Source organism: Cherax quadricarinatus, chromosome 27, assembly GCF_038502225.1.
Source record: "Cherax quadricarinatus isolate ZL_2023a chromosome 27, ASM3850222v1, whole genome shotgun sequence".
Classification (NCBI taxonomy): Eukaryota; Metazoa; Arthropoda; class Malacostraca; order Decapoda; family Parastacidae; genus Cherax; species Cherax quadricarinatus.
In genome coordinates, this window is record NC_091318.1 from 27,704,919 (window position 1) to 27,728,070 (window position 23,152).

Genomic DNA, 23,152 nt, shown 5'->3' on the forward strand with positions numbered 1-23,152 from the left:
CTTTCTAAAAGAAAGTGGACAACCACATCTACCAAATGACAGTTTAAGCAGGCTGTGATGGCAAAGTGGAGAAGCTGGTCGCCAACAGCAACAGCCTGATTAAACAGGTACTCAGCAGAAAAGTCTGGCCCAAGGTCTGTCTGCGAGGGAAGAAACTGGTCACAGATGTTTTACAGGTGTTGTACTCATCCCTTCCCTCCCTCGTCCTTTTGTATGCTGAGTTTACATTCCATTATTGTCCGCCCTGGAGATAGCGCACAACAGTCACTTTCTGCGGAAGTAAACAGAGAGGATAATGTACAGGTGATAACCACCTACACGAGACCCGCTACACGTGCCTCAGGAAGGGATGCTGCAACATCCCTCTCATAGCATCACATGTAAACAGACTTTGTACACAATGGTATAACTTCATATATCGAATTCAGAAATTTCTCTCAGTTTGTTCTCACTCCGCCACAGTTCCATTGTAAGAGGGAGGCAAAAGAAAAAAAAAGAATACTAGCTAAAATTTCTCGCTTTTAGAGAGATGGTTTCCCCTTGACTTTTTGAGCCCTGCTGAATCTGGGGTAAAAGAGAATGGAAATTTTTTTATGCCATCTATTTTTTTTTAGAGGGGATCCTGAAAGCTCCATTATTTCCAAAGAGCCGCGAGATGGTTTGTCGGAGAGTCACCTCTTTTGTGAGGAGAACTACCCTTTACTGCCGCCTCGGAGACACGGCTCTCTGACGGCTGATAGAACCGGCTGCAGCACACCATCATTCCTTCCTCCATCGAGGTGAAAGTTATTTCGGAATATTTTACGATGGATAAATTAGTTTCAACTAATGGAAAATAGGAACAGATAGACACAAGTTGGAGAAACGAACTGTGTATGCTCGGTGGGTTAAATCTCTGATCCACCTGGAGGCCTGGTCATGGACCAGGCTGCGGGGGCGTTGCCCCTTCGAATGGCCTCCAGGAGTGAAAGTGTCCTTGAATGGAGGTGAAGAGGGGAGATGTAGCCTTAATGACCCTCGTGTAGTCGATAGACTTTAAACCAAATTAATCAATGATCCTTAATAACCCTCGTATAGTCGATAGACTTTAAACTAAATTAATTAACGATCCTTAATAACCCTCGTATAGTCGATAGACTTTAAACCAAATTAATCAACGATCCTTAATAACCCTCGTATAGTCGATAGACTTTAAACTAAATTAATCAACGATCCTTAATAACCCTCGTATAGTCGATAGACTTTAAACTAAATTAATCAACGATCCTTAATAACCCTCGTATAGTCGATAGACTTTAAACTAATCAACGATATTTATTTACCATCGTTTATTTAATTACAAACTAAGTTTACAGAAGATTATGAAATATATGTTTTAGGTCAGGTGATATAAACCTAAGAAAAAGTTTATTTGACTATAACAGAAGCAAATTAGAAAATAAAACGGTCGCGACGCGTCTGGCAGCGGGTTGTCTGGGCTAAAATGCTCAATGTTAAAATTTGAACGTTTTTCACGGGCGGTGTGAGGATGCTGTGAATAGAGATGTTATCTCTTGTTGTGCTTGGAGAGAGAGAGAGAGAGAGAGAGAGAGAGAGAGAGAGAGAGAGAGAGAGAGAGATGCCATACATCTCTGTGTGTGTGATAGTTACCGGTTGTCAAAGGCACTTGTTAATAGACACTGCCTGTTGTGGGGAGGGAGGTATATATATATACACCTGTGTGTTAGTTAGTTACCATTTGGTCCTAGGCACATGTCGATTAGACACTTGGCCTGTTGTATGTGCATGCATGTGTGTGTGCGCGTGTGTGTGTGTGCGTGTGTGTGTGCGTGTGTGTGTGCGTGTGTGTGTGCATGTGTGTGTGTGTGTGTGTGTGTGTGTGTGTGTGTGTGTGTGTGTGTGTGTGTGTGTGTGTGTGTGTGTGTGTGTGTGTGTGTGTGTGTGTGTGTGTGTGTGTGTGTGTGTGTGTGTGTGTGTGTGTGTGTGTGTGTGTGTGTGTGTGTGTATGTGTGTGTGTGTGTTGTTGTGGAGTGTAAATTAACCTTCACCTGCCTGTTGTGGTGAGTGGAGGCTACACTAGTACTCGCCAGTTTTGGAATTAATTCACTCTGCACTAATGGACTCACTGAATGCCTCTGTGACCAACGTGTATTAATTTTTTTCTGTAACTTTTCGTCAAAGCCAAGTAGTAAGTGCGTCTGTGTTGCATGGACTTCTGTGTGTGTGTTGCAGGAACCTGTGTGCGTGTGTGTGTGTTGCACGAACATTTGTGTGTTGCATGAGCCTCTCCGTGGTTCATAAACCGCGTGTGTTGCATGAACCTGTGTGTGTTGCACGAACCTGGGTGTGTTGCATGAACATCTGCGTGTGTGTTGCATGAACCGCCTCGGTCCTCTTCCCACAGGAGAAATTCAAATGCAAACTTGGCTAGTATAAACTGTGAAAGCCTCAGCTGGGACATGAAATCGATGCTAATCCCGGAACTGTCTCATGGATGATGTTGACTATTTTTAAAGAGAGTCAGTGTCTTGTTCGTGTTGCGAGTTTGTTGCATACTGCAACAAACAAGTAGAGGACCTGCTGAGTAAGCAGAGGACTTGTGTGCCGCGGCTCATCTGTTATGCAGTCAAAACCTTTGAACAGACCAAAGGCAAATGTAGACGAGTGGCGGCGAGGCAGTGTTGAAGATACATTACTCTGGTTTCCATATTTATGATTGTTGTCATGTGGATCCCAATGATGAATGAAGGACATACATTGCAGAACAAGTGTTGATTGGGGGCAATGTTTCGCTCTGTGTAGAGCTTTATTGAATCATAATTTGATGAAGTTCTACACTGAGCGAAACGTTGTCTTAGTAAATGCTAGGTCCATCGTACCTGTCTTGTCTTCACGACCGTCTGTAATATGTTGTATATTCAGAATTTATGTTTATTCCAGTTAACATGAAACAGCTGAAATTTCTTTTAGCAGTGAAAATATTGTTTTATCAGCCGGCACAAAAAGATAAAGGATGAAGATAAAAGATACAAAATATCTTGAGTAGACTGGGTTTGAGACGGACCTGCAGGGGTACAACCTACCCAACATTCTCCACCTGACTCTCCACACTACCTATACTCATGCACTCTATACCCACGTAGATGTGTTTGTGACGTGATAAAGCCCACTGTGTGAGCGAAACGTAGTCAATAAAAGATCACATTATGCTGCATTTGTGTTTAATTTTCCCACAAACAGATAAAACACCTTTCAATTTCTTTTTTAAATGATAGATGACGATAAATTAGGAATATCTACAAAGGGTCATCTAGCAGATATCCTGCATAGTCTACCCGGAGTCTACGACGGCTGTAATAAAGTCTCACCAAGAATAGTTGAATATCTGTAAAGGTTTATATTATTTAATGCTCAGCTCCTATGATAAGGCGTTCGTCCTTAAACAATATAGGTAAAACATAAGATTAAACGAGACTATAATGATATTTTGATGCGTCAGAGGGGAAGACAATATACATAACTTCTCTCTCGTCCCAGGAGACTAGAATCATTAATTACCAGAAGGTTTCACACACATGTATATATAAACTCCTGGAGTGGAACCAAAGATTCATTAGTTTATCTACATTAATTAATTGTGGGGCATCAGTAATTAGTCTGAAATGCCCCATTAACCTTTCACTTGATGTTAAATATACTTATTGATCTCGTTATGCTATACATAAACGAGTGAGCAAGTTGATTTAATGACTATCCAGTTCTCTGTTCTTTTGAGATAGTTGGTGTATTGCTGATAGCAGAACAGAAAAGGCAGGCTGCAGGTCAAGCTTTCACTGGTACGACGTTCTACTTAGTGCAGATCTTTAACAGATCATGACTCAATAAAACCTGCTTTGCAACCTATGTCGTCTCTTCTCTGTTTCTTTACAGTACAAAAAAAAAACACTCGAGAATAGGACACTGCAGTAGGTCTGATGGTCAGTGCTAGTATCATTACGATAGTGTTACACACCACTGATAGGTAGATGAATAAGACGCATGAGCAATACTATCGAGATAGTAGAAATAGTAGTTAATCCTAATCTGCAGTGTACTTCTATGTTCTCTTATGACTCTTTCCTCACAACTCTTGGAACTGGTACTCAACTCTTGGCTCTCAGCGACAGTCACTTCAAGAGGCTGTCAGGTAGTCCATCACGCATGCGGCTCTTGATGGCACTCTTTGAACCAGTCAATTAATGACCCACTGACTTGATCATCTGAGTTACGGCTCCCCTGGCTACCTAGAAGATTTATATTTCTTTTAATTTACATTCTGGTTTGTGAATCACCTCTTTGATAATTTGATAATTGACTGATTAGCTAATTTGTAAATTACCTGATTGCCTTGCTTGTGGGCGACTTAGCTAACAGACTAAGTGACCCTTAATTCATTTGGCTTACCAGGTGACTTCTGATCTCACTAACATTCTGACGTGTGTCAAGGTTTATCACCTAACATATATCACCAGCTGACTAGCTAGTCACTCAGCATGTGGCCAGCTAGATGAACAGATGACTGGCTACTCACCTGGAGTGACGAGAAGTATGAGGGTGAGGAATGTGGCTAGCCCCGCCCACGCCCATACACACGCCATCATCACCTGCTGGAGAAGAGAACACAAGGCCCTTAGTAAGATGACAGAGACACACACACACACACACACACACACACACACACACATATATATATGTCGTGCCGAATATGTAAAACTGGTCAATTAGCAAGAACTCATTTAAAATTAAGTCCTTTCAAAAATTTTCTCTTATACATTTAAAGATACATTTTTTTCATTAATGTTAATGCAAAAATTTTTAATTTTGCACCAAAAGAATCTTAGAAAACTTACCTAACCTTATTATAACAAGAACAATTTATTTTAGCCTAACCCAACTATATATATTTTAGATTTGTTTACAATAATTTAATACTAAACAAACACAGTGAAATATATTTTTTTCGTTAGGTTCAGAATGATTTTGGCGAAATTATTGCATACACAAATTTTCGCTTGTCCTATATGGCAAGATTAACGTTGCTATTTAAGCCAAGATCGCAAGTTCTGCCTATTCGGCACGACATATATATATATATATATATATGTATATATATATATATATATATATATGTATATATATATATATATATATATATATATATATATATATATATATATATATATATATATATGTGGATTGGACCTGAGGGTCCAATCCATTGTGAGTCTTGTGGGTCACCTCGGTACTACCAATGGCGGAAGAGCAAGGAGAGTAACAGAGAATGACCCCTTTCATGATTTCCTAGAGCAAACTTTAATGAATGGGGAATAAGCCAAAAAATGAAGGAGGGAGGACGTAGAGTTCTTAATCAAACTCCAGCCCAATCACCATGGTATGATAACCCATCATCTGTACAGGTTTTATATAGAAATTATAGTAAACTCCGAGCATTATACACTGAGATACACACACACACACGCACACCACTCGGGGTATATACTTTTGTTTAAGGTGCGTAACAGTGTGAGTGGTGTGGGAGAGGCAAGTCTCTGGAGGCTGCCCCTCGCACGCCAGTTAGAAGCGCACAATAGATATTGTGAGTTGTAGCAATTTACCTGGCGCAGTTTTAACCACACATTCTCCTGCATAACTAAGTGGAGAGACAAAACCACTTGGAAAACTTTGTCTACTGCCGAGCACCAGCACAAAGAGAGTAAAATAAAGCTGACAGTTCGGGAAGGAGGCATTTTATGCAGGCATTGTTGTGGTTGGCAGCAGGGCCGTGCACAAAGCATTCCCACCTCACTGTTTTTTCCTCCTCACGAACACAGGGAAAATTATAATACGTGTATTTTTTTAACCAAAATAATGAACACGGAGAACTTTATTTGAAGGAATTATAATATATTATGCTTGAATTTATGAATGTCGGAAATTGGTAGTGTTTTTTGGGATTAAAATATTACTGTCTGGTAGTGTACTGGTAACATACTGCATTAATGACGCTAGAGTAGTCGATAAGCTTTAAACCTAATTAACTAAAACCAAAACTACATAAACTAAAGTACTAAACGTTAAACTTGAAGATGGAGGCTCAGAATGCATATTTCATTGTATAGATACTTTGCCGTATCTACAATGATTGTATCATCTCAGTGTCTACAATGACTGTTTCCCCTTGACTTTAATGGTCATCATATACGTAAATAATCTTCAAATATAACTAAAAAAATTACAATGAGGGTAAAAATAGAGTAATAAATTCTGATGAGTTGAAAATAGCTAATAAAAATTAAAAAATACTGCTTAATGAGAATGAAATTGAAAAAAAAATAAGTTAATTGAAGATAAGAAGCAAAATAACCGACCACCGAGCAACGAAAAAAATGCTCATAGATGACAAATTGCAACTGTATTTCCTTACAGAAAAAAATTAATCCAAAAGGTTTCAATAGTAAGTCAAAAGGATTAAACCCGCTGTCAGATCAAAAACAAAAAACAAAAAAACAAATAATTCAAAAGGTTTCAGTAGTAAGTCAAAAGGATTAAACCCGCTGTCAGATCAAAAACAAAAAACAAAAAAACAAATAATTCAAAAGGTTTCAGTAGTAAGTCAAAAGGATTAAACCCGCTGTCAGCTCAAACCGTAAAACAGAAGGGACAGCTACAAGATCTCTTAATATTAATGTCCAACGACCTAACCATTAAAGATGACGATAAAAATGTAGCTTTGTCCAAGAAAATAATGGGGTGAATCACAGGAAGTTTTAAAATCAAGAATATTCATGCCAGTTAAGATGTTATTCAGACCACTTTTAGTTTCCAGACTGGAACGCTGCCCTCCACTATCCTTATTTAAGACGGCGAAACTGTGGATCTGGAGACTATGGAGAGAAATTTTACTGCCCGTAAAATTTAAACAGCCTAAATTACTGCAAACACCTGGAAATACTTGAAGTGTATTTCAGGAAACACAGGAAAAAAAGAGATGTTCCTTGATTTCAGTGCTTAAGAGACTGGTCAAATCTTCACACTGAAAGTCGTTGTTAAGGAAGCAGGACGCATAGAGAGATATATCCTAGTGAAGCGCAGGTGTGAAATAGTGTCCCTGACTTTTCAGAGTTCATCCTTCAATTATAAGAAAAATGACCGATGAATCTTCAAGTGATTTAAGAGGAAAAGCGAAAAGTTTGAAAGAAATTTCTGATTAGCTGCAATGCTGGCGTAGGACAGCATACAGCCAGCACTAACAACCTGACTTACCATGCAGTCAATGGGAAGGTTTGGTCTGGGATCTGTCCGTGTAATCGATGATTTCCATTATCATCTACAGACGATCTGTTTAAGGAAACTTATTTTACCCGTCGCTGATTCACCCTGATGTGATCTTCAAACACACAGAGACGCTATTGTTGGAAAACACAAGAGAAGCACTAGCCCCGGGAGACACTTGGCTCGTTGCTTCCTGGAATGAGGTTACTGCCTCAACTGCTGCCTGAGAATACTTGCACTGGCTCGTTGCTTGCTGGAATGAGGTTGATGCCTCAACTGCTGCCTGAGAATGCTTGTACTTGGCTCGTTGCTTGCTGGAATGAAGTTACTGCCTCAACTGCTGCCTGAAAATGCTTGTACTTGGCTCGTTGCTTCCTGGAATGAGGTTACTGCCTCAACTGCTGCCTGAGAATACTTGCACTTGGCTCGTTGCTTGCTGGAATGAGGTTACTGCCTCAACTGCTGCCTGAGAATACTTGCACTTGGCTCGTTGCTTGCTGGAATGAGGTTACTGCCTCAACTGCTGCCTGAGAATACTTGCACTTGGCTCGTTGCTTGCTGGAATGAGGTTACTGCCTCAACTGCTGCCTGAGAATACTTGTACTTGGCTCGTTGCTTGCTGGAATGAAGTTACTGCCTCAACTGCTGCCTGAGAATGCTCGTACTTGGCTCGTTCCTTGCTGGAAAGAGGTTACTGCCTCGACTGTTGCCTGAGTATACTTAAACTTTCTGTTTGTCGTTTTTGTGGTGTTAATCAGTGTCTATTACTCAAAAGTTGGCCACTGCTAAGAGAGCTGAACTGGATGCGGAGGAAGAGGCTGATAAGGATTTAGATGACTGACAACTCTCGTGAACTCTGATGCTACAATTTACCAGAGTGAGGTGAGGCAAGAGAAGTCTGACCTTAATGAGAGTATCAGATATCATTGGTAAAATATATCGTCATGTATGTGAATAAGACAATTTGTGGTTTATGGCACTTACTGAGAAAATGTTTCACTTACGAGGGGCTGGTGAACCTGGTGGACGAAACGTCTCTGTAAATGCTATGAACCGCAAATTGTGTGTTACGCACAAACAAGAGTACTGTTCGTGACGAATTAATAACGAAGGTGGTTAGTTACTGCCAGAGGTTACCCTCACATGTAATTAATTTAGTTACTTGCTGTTACCTGTTCTTAAATTAGGATAAATTATATTAAGATACCATACCCAAATGTGCATAATAATTAATTTATCCAGTACATTAGAACGTTTAGAAACTGACGCAAGTAGATAAGAGAGGAAATTTATATTGAGGATGGGTTTCAGCGTGACTGTAACCTATCCTAGGACCTGCCTGGTGTGAGGTGAGGTAGGAACAGTGCCTGTAGCCCTGGCCTGGTGTGAGGTGAGGTAGGAACAGTGCCTGTAGCCCTGGCCTGGTGTGAGGTGAGGTAGGAACAGTGCCTGTAGCTCCGGCCTGGTGTGAGGTGAGGTAGGAACAGTGCTTGTAGCCCTGGCCTGGTGTGAGGTGAGGTAGGAACAGTGCTTGTAGCCCTGGCCTGGTGTGAGGTGAGGTAGGAACAGTGCCTGTAGCCCCGGCCTGGTGTGAGGTGAGGTAGGAACAGTGCTTGTAGCCCTGGCCTGGTGTGAGGTGAGGTAGGAACAGTGCCTGTAGCCCCGGCCTGGTGTGAGGTGAGGTAGGAACAGTGCTTGTAGCCCTGGCCTGGTGTGAGGTGAGGTAGGAACAGTGCCTGTAGCCCCGGCCTGGTGTGAGGTGAGGTAGGAACAGCGCCTGTAGCCCCGGTCTAGTATGAGGTGAGGTAGGAACAGTGCCTGTAGCCCCGGCCTGGTGTGAGGTGAGGTAGGAACAGTGCCTGTTGCCCGGTCTAGTGTGAGGTGAGGTAGGAACAGTGCCTGTAGCCCCGGTCTAGTGTGAGGTGAGGTAGGAACAGTGCCTGTAGCCCCGGTCTAGTGTGAGGTGAGGTAGGAACAGTGCCTGTAGCCCTGGCCTGGTGTGAGGTGAGGTAGGAACAGTGCTTGTAGCCCCGGCCTGGTGTGAGGGGAGGTAAGAACAGTGCCTGTAGCCCCGGTCTAGTGTGAGGTGAGGTAGGAACAGTGCCTGTAGCCCTGGCCTGGTGTGAGGTGAGGTAGGAACAGTGCTTGTAGCCCCGGCCTGGTGTGAGGGGAGGTAAGAACAGTGCCTGTAGCCCCGGTCTAGTGTGAGGTGAGGTAGGAACAGTGCCTGTAGCCCTGGCCTGGTGTGAGGTGAGGTAGGAACAGTGCTTGTAGCCCCGGCCTGGTGTGAGGGGAGGTAAGAACAGGGCCTGTAGCCCCGGTCTAGTGTGAGGTGAGGTTGGAACAGTGCCTGTAGCCCTGGCCTGGTGTGAGGTGAAGTAGGAACAGTGCCTCTAGCTCTCTCAGAGACTGCAGGTGCAGTGTCTGGTCGTATGCTTGTGTAACACCACACGATAAACAAACCACCAATTATGCAAATAAGTTTAAACGAGAGTTCGTAACTGCGTTGAACACCGTAATAAACAACAGCGACACTTACATTGACCGGCACCACACACACACAAAACAAAAAAAAAATATATATATCAAAGAAAAAATAAAAACATAATCAATTTACATGATATAAGTGATTTTAAAAGAATACGGGGGCGCTGCGGATTTTTTTCCCCTTGAGAAACGACCGTCGCAATTCTCCCTCGACGACAGAGATCTCAGCGTTTTTCTCCGGCTAAAATCTCGAGGATATTTCATTAGTCGTTACTATATATCCGCGCTCTGGGAATAACCTCCCCCCACCACAACCCCAGTGGGTTTAGCGGTTTTTATGTGTTAGAAACACGTACGTAAATCTTGAATACAACAAAAATCATGCATTTTTTTTTCTTGGTGTTTCAGTCGTTCAGTTTATGGCATTCTGCTGAGACGACGTTTCGCCCACCTGAATCGATGAAGTCTCTGGTGGACGAAACGTTTTTACAATTTACACAGTTAATCGGTATATTCTTCCACTGATATACTTGGTATATCAATGGTAGAATATACGGCTGGTGGAGAGTTAATTTTGGTAAATAACGAACATATAACTTTTTGCTATACCTTTGAAGGGTTTTGAGATATATCCGACTCTCTCAGCCCGGCCTTGGGCCAGGCTCGTCTGCTGCTGATGACAAGATTATCATCACATTCATAGATGTGGTGTTACAAGTGAGTAAAGCGCTGGAAGAAATAGGTGATGTTGAGGGATTTAAATGTAAGAGCTTTAGGAAATTGACATTGTGAGTGTTATGGGGGAGGATGAGGTGTTATGGGGAGGATGAGGTGTTATGGGGAGGATGAGGTGTTAGGGGGGAAGATGAGGTGTTATGGGGGAGGATGAGGTGTTAGGGGGGAAGATGAGGTGTTATGGGGGCGTATGAGGTGTTATGGGGAGGATGAGGTGTTAGGGGGAGGATGAGGTGTTAGGGGGAAAGATGAGGTGTTATGGGGGAGGATGAGGTGCTAGGGGGAGGATGAGGTGTTAGGGGGAGGATGAGGTGTTATGGGGGAGGATAAGGTGTTATGGGGAGGATGAGGTGTTGGGGGAGGATGAGGTGTTATGGGGGAGGATGAGGTGTTATGGGGGAGGATGAGGTGTTATGGGGAGGATGAGGTGTTAGGGGGGAAGATGAGGTGTTATGGGGGAGGATGAGGTGTTATGGGGAGGATGAGGTATTAGGGGGGAAGATGAGCTGTTATGGGGGAGGATGAGGTGTTATGGGGAGGATGAGCTGTTAGGGGGGAAGATGAGGTGTTATGGGGGAGGATGAGGTGTTAGGGGGAGGATGAGGTGTTATGGGGAGGATGAGGTGTTAGGGGGAGGAGGAGGTGTTATGGGGGAGGATGAGGTGTTCGGGGGAAGATGAGGTGTTATGGGGGAGGATGAGGTGTTAGGGGGAGGATGAGGTGTTATGGGGAGGATGAGGTGTTACGGGGGAAGATGAGGTGTTATGGGGGAGGATGAGGTGTTAGGGGGAGGATGAGGTGTTATGGGGAGGATGAGGTGTTACGGGGGAAGATGAGGTGTTATGGGGGAGGATGAGGTGTTAGGGGGAGGATGAGGTGTTATGGGGAGGATGAGGTGTTAGGGGGAGGATGAGGTGTTAGGGGGGAGAGAGAGTGCTTGGGAAAAGAATGTAAATGTTATGGGAAAGAAGAAAAAGAATGTGTTAGGAAAAAGAATGCGTTAGGGAAAGTAAGGAAAAGAATGTGTGTTAGGGGAAAAGTAGGGAAAAGAATGTGTGTTAGGGGAAAGTAGGGAAAAGAATGTGTGTTAGGGGAAAGTATGGAAAAGAATGTGTGTTAGGGGAAAAGTAGGGAAAAGAATGTGTGTTAGGGGAAAGTAGGGAAAAGAATGTGTGTTAGGGGAAAGTAAGGAAAAGAATGTGTGTTAGGGGAAAAGTAGGGAAAAGAATGTGTGTTAGGGGAAAGTAGGGAAAAGAATGTGTGTTAGGGGAAAAGTAGGGAAAAGAATGTGTGTTAGGGGAAAGTATGGAAAAGAATGTGTGTTAGGGGAAAGTAGGGAAAAGAATGTGTGTTAGGGGAAAAGTAGGGAAAAGAATGTGTGTTAGGGGAAAGTAGGGAAAAGAATGTGTGTTAGGGGAAAAGTAGGGAAAAGAATGTGTGTTAGGGGAAAGTATGGAAAAGAATGTGTGTTAGGGGAAAGTAGGGAAAAGAATGTGTGTTAGGGGAAAGTATGGAAAAGAATGTGTGTTAGGGGAAAGCATGGAAAAGAATGTGTGTTAGGGAAAAGTAGGGAAAAGAATGTGTGTTAGGGGAAAAGGTTTTAGGGAAACAATTTGATTGTAGGGAGATGTAAGACAAACGTAGTGCACTGTACAACGATAAAATACCAGCCCGTCCTCTTAACCACAGACATCAAGTCACTGTTGTAAGAAACAGTCAAACGGGTGACTGTTGAAAATGCCTGGAATAGCTGGCTTATATAACACTGCTCAGACAATGTGCAGTCGGTGTCTGTAATCTATTCCCACCATAAACTATCTTTTTTCAATCGCCTTTTATCTAATATTTATAGTTTCTGTGCTGTGCCATGTCACAGTTTGAAATTTTCTGTGGATAAAGACCTATAGTAACCTGGCTCAGTAATGATAATATAATTATAATATTTCTATTTACTACAAGTACATGTACAAGGTATACAGACCATAGCTGACATCAATGACATACTACTATATAGAAAGCCGCTTGTTATGCAGAGCATTTCCCACAAATTAGGTCCATGTCCCAGGATGCGACCCACACCAGTCGACTAACACCCAGGTACCCATTTTACTGATGGGTGAACAACATAGACAACCGGTGAAAAGAAACACGCCCAATGTTTCTACCCTCGCTGGGAATCGAACGCAGACCCTCGCCGTGTGAAGGGAAAGCTTTAGCAATCAGTCCACGGGCCACCGTAATGTGCAGCAAACCTTATGTGAAGAATCTAGTTAAATGCTCGGAGGATAATGTTTGAGTTGGATAATCAAGCTGTTTGTGCTCTCCCACCTGTTGCACTTAATGAAGTTCAGGAAACACAGGAGTATATACGATTTGTTTTATACTGTGTTAAACTGTGTTTTATATATCTAATAGATAAAACGAAAGCACGGATAGACATAGAGTTTGATGAATAAAAAAACAGACACTTGTGCCAATACTCTGGAATCTTCATTGTGGATTGTGTTTCCACAATACATTCCCATATATTGTAAAAGTGTGTAATTCTTTAACTTAAACTATTTACATAACAAATACAGATATGTGAAAAGTGTGAAATATGGAAGGAAGTATAAACTAGAGGCAGTGAAAAGCAGGGACGCCATGAACCCAGTAAGAGAACACTGTGTCAACATCAGAGGTCTAAGACTACTCAACATACTACCAACACACATCAGAAAAGATGATAAAGTTTTCACGACAGAACTGTATTAGGTACGTGGGCCTGCAGGCCGCCAACAGCAACAGCCTTGTTAAACATTCGGCAGAAAAGGCTGGCCCCGGGCCAGGCTGCGAGGGTAGGAGAAATGTTAAAATCGGCCGCAGGCATATCATAAGCATGCCTATCAATGGCATATACCGACATGGTTGTGGCATTTTATTGAGAAGACGTTTCGCTCACCAGATAGTTTATCAATTAATTGAAGCCCCTGGTGGACGAAACGTCTTCTCAAAAAATGCGATAAAGAATAAATTGCGCTTTTTTTTTTTTGAACTAGTCAAAGTACAGAGAGAAGTATGTGTTAATTAAAGCACAGAGATAATGGTGAAGAACCTTGTCTCACCCCTCGGCCTTGAGGTCAGTAAAAAATATCGTATAATCCCAGCAAATTAGCGGCATTTGGCTCCTGGGAAACCTTGATCCGCTTAGTTGCTTGACTTAAATCTTCAACGGCATCTTTCTTACACGTCTTGGTGACCCAGAAGAAACATAAGCTAGTGTAATTTTAGTAAATAAAGACTTCACTTTCTTGCTTTCCTTTACGACCTCTTTCCACATTTATTTGATGAAGGCTGAAGACCTTACCGTATGTGTGTCTGATATTCGACAGAACGATTTGGTTCTTGCTGTGTTATTTCTAGCAATAACCAGCTTCCATCTTGTATCTTCTCGGTCTCGTCCTCAGGGTGGACTGTAGTAATACCGTAAGCGTGAGTGCAGTTCAGAGCATCTAGCAATGACAACAACAGTACGAAGCAACCTGGAAAGGCACGACACAGAATAACTTTTGTGACTCAAGAAATCGTAATGACACGATTGTAAATAAACCATACCCCCGGGTTCAATCCCGGCCGGGGGTATGGTTTAATAACTTTTGTTTTAACAACGTTTCACTGTGTTAGAACTTTATCACGTCACACTTGATATAAGTTCTACACAGAATGAAGCTTTGTCTCAATAAATGCTTTCTCTACAACATGTGTCTTATCTTCACAGTTTTACGAAATAACGTCATTCTGATGCATTACGATCAGACGTTGAAGGGAAGAGTGGAGAGTTGGTGGAAGAGTTCTTTAGGATGACGAGGAACAGGCAGTGGAAAGAAATAACAATAAAAAGAGGGAGAATATCGAGAAAATGGCAGATGAAAGAAAGAGATGATAATATAGTGAACAGGTTTAGCCCTTCAAGGGAAGGGTTAAACCCGCAAGGACTGGAGGAGGCTTGATCCTCCGCCTATGCACTAATCGCGGAACAAGCATCTGTATGTACAACAGAACTGGCCGATGATAGAATGGACAAACGTCAGGGAGAAAAAAACACTTAGATTATTCAGAGATAATGGCATCAACGTCCTTTAAAGAGGGGTGCCTTGATGCTGGTGAGGGGCTCTTGATGCAAGGAAATGGACCTACCACAATTTATCTTGAATTTAACCTGATTATCTTCCATTTCCCAGAAGCTCTTTGACTCCGATTAATTTAGCGTTTCCCAATATTAATAATAATACTAAAACAATAGTAGTAGTAGTAGTAGTAGCAGTAGTAGTAGTTGTAGTAGTAGTAGAAGTAGTAGTTGTAGTAGTAGTAGTAGTAGTAGTAGTAGTAGTAGTAGTAGTAGTAGTAGTAGTAGTAGTAGTAGTAGTAGTAGTAGTAGTAGTAGTATTAGTATTAGTAGTAGTAGCAGTAGTAGTAATAATAATAATAATAATAATAATAATAATAATAATAATAATAATAATAATAATAATAATAATAATAATAATAATAATAATAATAATAATAATAATAATAATAATAATAATAATAATAATAATAATAATAATAATAATAATAATAATAATAATAATAATATCAATCTTCAGTAATACAGCCTTCAGTGACAGAAAAGAGTGCAGGAGGAATCCCATAATCTGAGAGGGGAAGCAATACCCTGAGTTTAATGTGTGGTGGTGAGGACATGAGTGTGGATGTAATGACTGGTTGTGAAGACATGAGTGTGGATGTAATGTGAGGTGAGGGTAGCTGGCAGGCTGCCCCGGTTGGCACTAATGGAACATGAGCAACGACAGAAGCACGCTGAAGTGCGTGTTAGTGACGGGGATGAATGTTCAGAGGAGCCTCATGCATGTTGAGAGAGAGAGACCTAAGAGGACCAGATAATGAGAGCAGCTGCGCAGCTGCACGACTGGCAACGACGGATAAGAGGGGATGGCAAGAGTAGAGGGATACATTAGCAGTGTTCTGCAACCCTATTTTATGTGATTGCTACGCAGCGGGAACACAAGCTGTATTTACCCGACGTATTCATCACACACGATGAGTTACATTTATATTGTTAAAACCTGTCAGTCAGAGAAAGTAAAAGGGAGGACAGACACATGTAAATTATTAAAGGTATTATTGAACTGTATGTATAATGTGGTTAAGATTATCACGCCGATAACACGATTGAAAAATAAAAGAAACTAGTTGAAATATTGGAATATAGAAAAAATAGGAGCATTGAACTAAGAACACGAAAGTAAAATAGGAGTACGTAGATATAATAATAATAATAATAATAATAATAATAATAATAATAATAATAATAATAATAATAATAATAATAATAATAATAATAATAATAATAATAATAATAACCATTAGTTTTACAAGTACATGCACAAGGTATACAGACCATAGCTGACATCAACGACATACTACTATATAGAAAGCCGATTATTATGCTGAGCATTTCCTGCAAATTAGGTCAATTTTGTCCCCAGGATGCGACCCACACCAGTCCACTAACCCCCAGGTACCCATTTTACTGATGGGTGAGCATGGACAACCGGTGTAAATAGGTAAATAAGTAAAATATGACCATACGGGGAAAACAAGAGTACATACCTGCCACAGAAGGAAGAACGACAAAACAAGTCTAGGTAGATTGAATCAGGGGCATTGCAAGTTAGTTCAACATTACATGAAAACGTAACAATGTGTCAGATCCACTAATACTGGTATAATGGCAGTGTCAAAATCATCTGTTAGGTTTCAGATTTTTGCCACCGAAGGAGTTAGTTTACTGTGCATCCCATATTCATCCTGTAGACTGTAGCAGCTACCTACATAATTAACATCTCTCCTAATATCATTTCAAATGCTTGACACAGAGACGCCAAACATATATTCAGCTTTTTTCTTTCCTTCAGGGTACTTTGTAGATTTTATCAGTTATCATGTAAGCGTAGTTCAGTGTGTGATGGAATCCATGAGAATAGTGTGGGGAGAGAAAGTGTGGAATGTATGAGAGGGTGTATGTGTGGAGAGGGGGGTGTATGCTAGGTAGGAAAGGTGTGTGGGGAGACAGAATGCGATAGGGTGTGTGGGGAGAGAGTATGATAGGGAGGGTGTGTGGGGAGAGTATGATAAGGTAGGTGTTTGGGGAGAAAAAGTATGACAGGGAAGATGTGTGGGGAGAGAGTAAGATAGGAAGGGTGTGTAGGGAAAAAACAATACAGGGAGGGTGTGGTTAGAGAACATAACAGGGAAGGTGTGGGGAGAGAACATAACAGGGAGGGTGTGGGGAGAGAACATAACAGGGAAGGTGTGGGGAGAGAACATAACAGGGAAGGTGTGGGGAGAGAACATAACAGGGAAGGTGTGGAGAGAGAATATAACAGGGAGGGTGTGGAGAGAGAACATAACAGGGAGGGTGTAGGGAGAGAACATAACAGGGAAGGTGTAGGGAGAGAACATAACAGGGAAGGTGAGGGGAGAGAACATAACAGGGAAGGTGTGGGGAGAGAACATAACAGGGAAGGTGTGGGGAGAGAACATAACAGGGAGGGTGTGGAGAGAGAACATAACAGGGAGGGTGAAGGGAGAGAACATAACAGGGACGGTGTAGGGAGAGAACATAACAGGGTGTGGAGAGAGAACATAACCGGGAGGGTGTGGGGAGAGAACATAACAGGTAGGGTGTGGAGAGAGAACACAACAGGGAGCGTGTGGGGAGAGAACATAACAGGAAGGGTGTGGGGAGAGAACATAACAGGGAGGGTGTGGGGAGAGAACATAACAGGGAGGGTGTGGGGAGAGAAAATAACAAGGAGAGTGTGGGGAGAGAACATAACAGGGAGGGTGTGGGGAGAGAACATAACAGAGAGGGTGTGGGGAGAAAACATAACAGGGAGGGTGTGGGAAGAGAGCATAACAGGGAGGGTGTGGGGAGAGAACATAACAGGGAGGGTGTGGGGAGAAAACATAACAGGGAAGGTGTGGGGAGAGAACATAACAGGGAGAGTGTGGGGAGAGAACATAACAGGGAGGGTGTGGGGAGAGAACATAACATGGAGGGTGTGGGGAGAGGGAGGGTGTGGGGAGAGAACATAACAGGGAGGGTGTGGGGAGAGAACATAACAGGGAGGGTGTGGGGAGAGAACATAACAGGGAGGGTGTGGGGAGAGAACATAACAGGGAGGGTGTGGGGAGAGAACATAACAGGGAGGGTGTGGGGAGAGAACATAACAGGGAGGGTGTGGGGAGAGAACATAACAGGGAGGGTGTGGGGAGAGAACATAACAGGGAGGGTGTGGGGAGAGAACATAACAGGGAGGGTGTGGGGAGAGAACATAACAGGGAGGGTGTGGGGAGAGAACATAACAGGGAGGGTGTGGGGAGAGAACATAACAGGGAGGGTGTGGGGAGAGAACATAACAGGGAGGGTGTGGGGAGAGAACATAACAGGGAGGGTGTGGGGAGAGAACATAACAGGGAGGGTGTGGGGAGAGAACATAACAGGGAGGGTGTGGGGAGAGAACATAACAGGGAGGGTGTGGGGAGAGAACATAACAGGGAGGGTGTGGGGAGAGAACATAACAGGGAGGGTGTGGGGAGAGAACATAACAGGGAGGGTGTGTGGAGAGAACATAACATGACGGGTGTGGGGAGAGGTGTGGGGAGAGAACATAACAGGGAGGGTGTGGGGAGAGAACATAACAGGGAGGGTGTGGGGAGAGAACATAACAGGGAGGGTGTGGGGAGAGAACATAACAGGGAGGGTGTGGGGAGAGAACATAACAGGGAGGGTGTGGGGAGAGAACATAACAGGGAGGGTGTGGGGAGAGAACATAACAGGGAGGGTGTGGGGAGAGAACATAACAGGGAGGGTGTGGGGAGAGAACATAACAGGGAGGGTGGGGGGAGAGAGCATAAGAGGGAGGGTGTGGGGGTGTGGGGAGAGAACATAACATGGAGGGTGTGGGGAGAGAACATAACAGGGAGGGTGTGGGGAGAGAACATAACAGGGAGGGTGTGGGGAGAGAACATAACAGGGAGGGTGTGGGGAGAGAACATAACAGGGAGGGTGTGGGGAGAGAACATAACAGGGAGGGTGTGGGAAGAGAGCATAACAGGGAGGGTGTGGGGAGAGAACATAACAGGGAGGGTGTGGGGAGAGAACATAACAGGGAGGGTGTGGGGAGAGAACATAACAGGGAGAGTGTGGGGAGAGAACATAACAGGGAGGGTGTGGGGAGAGAACATAACAAGGAGGGTGTGGGGAGAGAACATAACAGGGAGGGTGTGGGGAGAGAACATAACAGGGAGGGTGTGGGGAGAGAACATAACAGGGAGGGTGTGGGGAGAGAACATAACAGGGAGGGTGTGGGGAGAGAACATAACAGGGAGGGTGTGGGGAGAGAACATAACAGGGAGGGTGTGGGGAGAGAACATAACAGGGAGGGTGTGGGGAGAGAACATAACAGGGAGGGTGTGGGGAGAGAACATAACAGGGAGGGTGTGGGGAGAGAACATAACAGGGAGGGTGTGGGAAGAGAACATAACAGGGAGGGTGTGGGGAGAGAACATAACAGGGAGGGTGTGGGGAGACAACATAACAGGGAGGGTGTGGGGAGAGAACATAACAGGGAGGGTGTGGGGAGAGAACATAACAGGGAGGGTGTGGGGAGAGAACATAACAGGGAGGGTGTGGGGAGAGAACATAACAGGGAGGGTGTGGGGAGAGAACATAACAGGGAGGGTGTGGGGAGAGAACATAACAGGGAGGGTGTGGGGAGAGAACATAACAGGGAGGGTGTGGGGAGAGAACATAACAGGGAGGGTGTGGGAAGAGAACTCATCAGGGAGGGTGTGGGGAGAGAACACAACAGGGGTGTGGGAAGGGAACACAACAGGGACGGTGTGGGGAGAGAACACAACAGGGATGGTGTGGGGAGAGAGCATAACAGGGAGGGTGTGGGGAGAGAACATAACAGGAAGAGTGTGGGGCGAGAACATAACAGGGAGGGTGTGGGGAGAGAACATAACATGGAGGGTGTGGGGAGAGAACATAACAGGGAGGGTGTGGGGAGAGAACATAACAGAGAGGGTGTGGGGAGAGAACATAACAGGGAGGGTGTGGGGAGAGAACATAACAGGGAGGGTGTGGGGAGAGAACATAACAGGGAGGGTGTGGGGAGAGAACATAACAGGGAGGGTGTGGGGAGAGAACATAACAGGGAGGGTGTGGGGAGAGAACATAACAGGGAGGGTGTGGGGAGAGAACATAACAGGGAGGGTGTGGGGAGAGAACATAACAGGGAGGGTGTGGGGAGAGAACATAACAGGGAGGGTGTGGGGAGAGAACATAACAGGGAGGGTGTGGAGAGAGAACATAACAGGGAGGGTGTGGGGAGAGAACATAACAGGGAGGGTGTGGGGAGAGAACATAACAGGGAGAGTGTGGGGAGAGAACATAACAGGGAGGGTGTGGGGAGAGAACATAACAGGGAGGGTGTGGGGAGAGAACATAACAGGGAGGGTGTGGGGAGAGAACATAACAGGGAGGGTGTGGGGAGAGAACATAACAGGGAGGGTGTGGGGAGAGAACATAACAGGGAGGGTGTGGGGAGAGAACATAACAGGGAGGGTGTGGGGAGAGAACATAACAGGGAGGGTGTGGGGAGAGAACATAACAGGGAGGGTGTGGGGAGAGAACATAACAGGGAGGGTGTGGGGAGAGAACATAACAGGGAGGGTGTGGGGAGAGAACATAACAGGGAGGGTGTGGGGAGAGAACATAACAGGGAGGGTGTGGGGAGAGAACATAACAGGGAGGGTGTGGGGAGAGAACATAACAGGGAGGGTGTGGGGAGAGAACATAACAGGGAGGGTGTGGGGAGAGAACATAACAGGGAGGGTGTGGGGAGAGAACATAACAGGGAGGGTGTGGGGAGAGAACATAACAGAGAGGGTGTCGGGAGAGAACATAACAGGGAGGGTGTGGGGAGAGAACATAACAGGGAGGGTGTGGGGAGAGAACACAACAGGGAGGGTGTGGGGAGAGAACATAACAGGGAGGGTGTGGGGAGAGAACATAACAGGGAGGGTGTGGGGAGAGAACATAACAGGGGGTGTGGGGAGGAACATAACAGGGAGGGTGTCGGGCGAGACCATAACAGGGAGGGTGTGGGGAGAGAACATAACAGGGAGGGTGTGGGGAGAGAACATAACAGGGAGGGTGTGGGGAGAGAACATAACAGGGAGGGTGTGGGGAGAGAACATAACAGGGAGGGTGTGGGGAGAGAACATAACAGGGAGGGTGTGGGGAGAGAACATAACAGGGAGGGTGTGGGGAGAGAACATAACAGGGAGGGTGTGGGGAGAGAACATAACAGGGAGGGTGTGGGGAGAGAACATAACAGGGAGGGTGTGGGGAGAGAACATAACAGGGAGGGTGTGGGGAGAGAACATAACAGGGAGGGTGTGGGGAGAGAACATAACAGGGAGGGTGTGGGGAGAGAACATAACAGGGAGGGTGTGGGGAGAGAACATAACAGGGAGGGTGTGGGGAGAGAACATAACAGGGAGGGTGTGGGGAGAGAACATGTGGGGAGAGAACATAACAGGGAGGGTGTGGGGAGAGAACATAACAGGGAGGGTGTGGGGAGAACATAACAGGGAGGGTGTGGGGAGAGAACATAACAGGGAGGGTGTGGGGAGAGAACATAACAGCGAGGGTGTGGGGAGAGAACATAACAGGGAGGGTGTGGGGAGAGAACATAACAGGGAAAGTGTGGGGAGAACATAACAGGGAGAGTGTGGGGAGAGAACATAACAGGGAGGGTGTGGGGAGAGAACATAACAGGGAGAGTGTGGGGAGAGAACATAACAGGGAGGGTGTGGGGAGAGAACATAACAGGGAAGGTGTGGGGAGAGAACATAACAGGGAGGGTGTGGGGAGAGAACATAACAGGGAGGGTGTGGGGAGAGAACATAACAGGGAGGGTGTGGGGAGAGAACATAACAGGGAGGGTGTGGGGAGAGAACATAACAGGGAGGGTGTGGGGAGAGAACATAACAGGGAGGGTGTGGGGAGAGAACATAACAGGGAGGGTGTGGGGAGAGAACATAACAGGGAGGGTGTGGGGAGAGAACATAACAGGGAGGGTGTGGGGAGAGAACATAACAGGGAGGGTGTGGGGAGAGAACATAACAGGGAGGGTGTGGGGAGAGAACATAACAGGGAGGGTGTGGGGAGAGAACATAACAGGGAGGGTGTGGGGAGAGAACATAACAGGGAGGGTGTGGGGAGAGAACATAACAGGGAGGGTGTGGGGAGAGAACATAACAGGGAGGGTGTGGGGAGAGAACATAACAGGGAGGGTGTGGGGAGAGAACATAACAGGGAGGGTGTGGGGAGAGAACATAACAGGGAGGGTGTGGGGAGAGAACATAACAGGGAGGGTGTGGGGAGAGAACATAACAGGGAGGGTGTGGGGAGAGAACATAACAGGGAGGGTGTGGGGAGAGAACAGAACAGGGAGAGGGGAGGGTGTGGGGAGAGAACATAACATGTGGGGAGAGAACATAACTGGGAGGGTGTGGGGAGAGAACATAACAGGGAGGGTGTGGGGAGAGAACATAACAGGGAGGGTGTGGGGAGAGAACATAACAGGGAGGGTGTGGGGAGAGAACATAACAGGGAGGGTGTGGGGAGAGAACATAACAGGGAGGGTGTCGGGAGAGAACATAACAGGGAGGGTGTGGGGAGAGAACATAACAGGGAGGGTGTGGGGAGAGAAAATAACAGGGAGGAACATAACAGGGAGGGTGTGGGGAGAGAACATAACAGGGAGGGTGTTGGGAGAGAACATAACAGGGAGGGTGTGGGGAGAGAACATAACAGGGAGGGTGTGGGGAGAGAACATAACAGGGAGGGTGTGGGGAGAGAACATAACAGGGAGGGTGTGGGGAGAGAACATAACAGGGAGGGTGTGGGGAGAGAACATAACAGGGAGGGTGTGGGGAGAGAACATAACAGGGAGGGTGTGGGGAGAGAACATAACAGGGAGGGTGTGGGGAGAGACCATAACAGGGAGGGTGTGGGGAGAGAACATAACAGGGAGGGTGTGGGGAGAGAACATAACAGGGAGGGTGTGGGGAGAGAACATAACAGGGAGGGTGTGGGGAGAGAACATAACCGGGAGGGTGTCGGGAGAGAACATAACAGGGAGGTGGGGAGAGAACATGGGGGGAGAGAACATAACAGGGAGGGTGTGGGGAGAGAACATAACAGGGAGGGTGTGGGGAGAGAACATAACAGGGAGGGTGTGGGGAGAGAACATAACAGGGAGGGTGTGGGGAGAGAACATAACAGGGAGGGTGTGGGGAGAGAACATAACAGGGAGGGTGTGGGGAGAGAACATAACAGGGAGGGTGTGGGGAGAGAACATAACAGGGAGGGTGTGGTGAGAGAACATAACAGGGAGGGTGTGGGGAGAGAACATAACAGGGAGGGTGTCGGGAGAGAACATAACAGGGAGGGTGTGGGGAGAGAACATAACAGGGAGGGTGTGGGGAGAGAACATAA

At 45.2% G+C, this 23,152-nt stretch overlaps 1 protein-coding gene across 8 annotated transcripts in view; it reads right to left on the reverse strand.

Annotated features, from left to right (window-relative positions):
* The window catches only part of LOC128691112 (uncharacterized), a 343,519-nt gene that overhangs the window by 10,446 nt on the left and 309,921 nt on the right, over positions 1-23,152 (reverse strand). For 4 of the 8 annotated variants that reach the window (XM_070089167.1, XM_070089165.1, XM_070089166.1 and 1 more), the window contains one exon: positions 4,571-4,646. In XM_070089167.1, coding sequence (XP_069945268.1) covers positions 4,571-4,640 — 70 coding nt within the window. In that variant the 5' untranslated portion in view covers positions 4,641-4,646. Of the gene's footprint in view, positions 1-2,144; positions 4,284-4,570; positions 4,647-23,152 lie in introns of those variants that run through there. The other 4 variants (XM_070089170.1, XM_070089169.1, XR_011392497.1 and 1 more) reach the window with 3 other exon arrangements.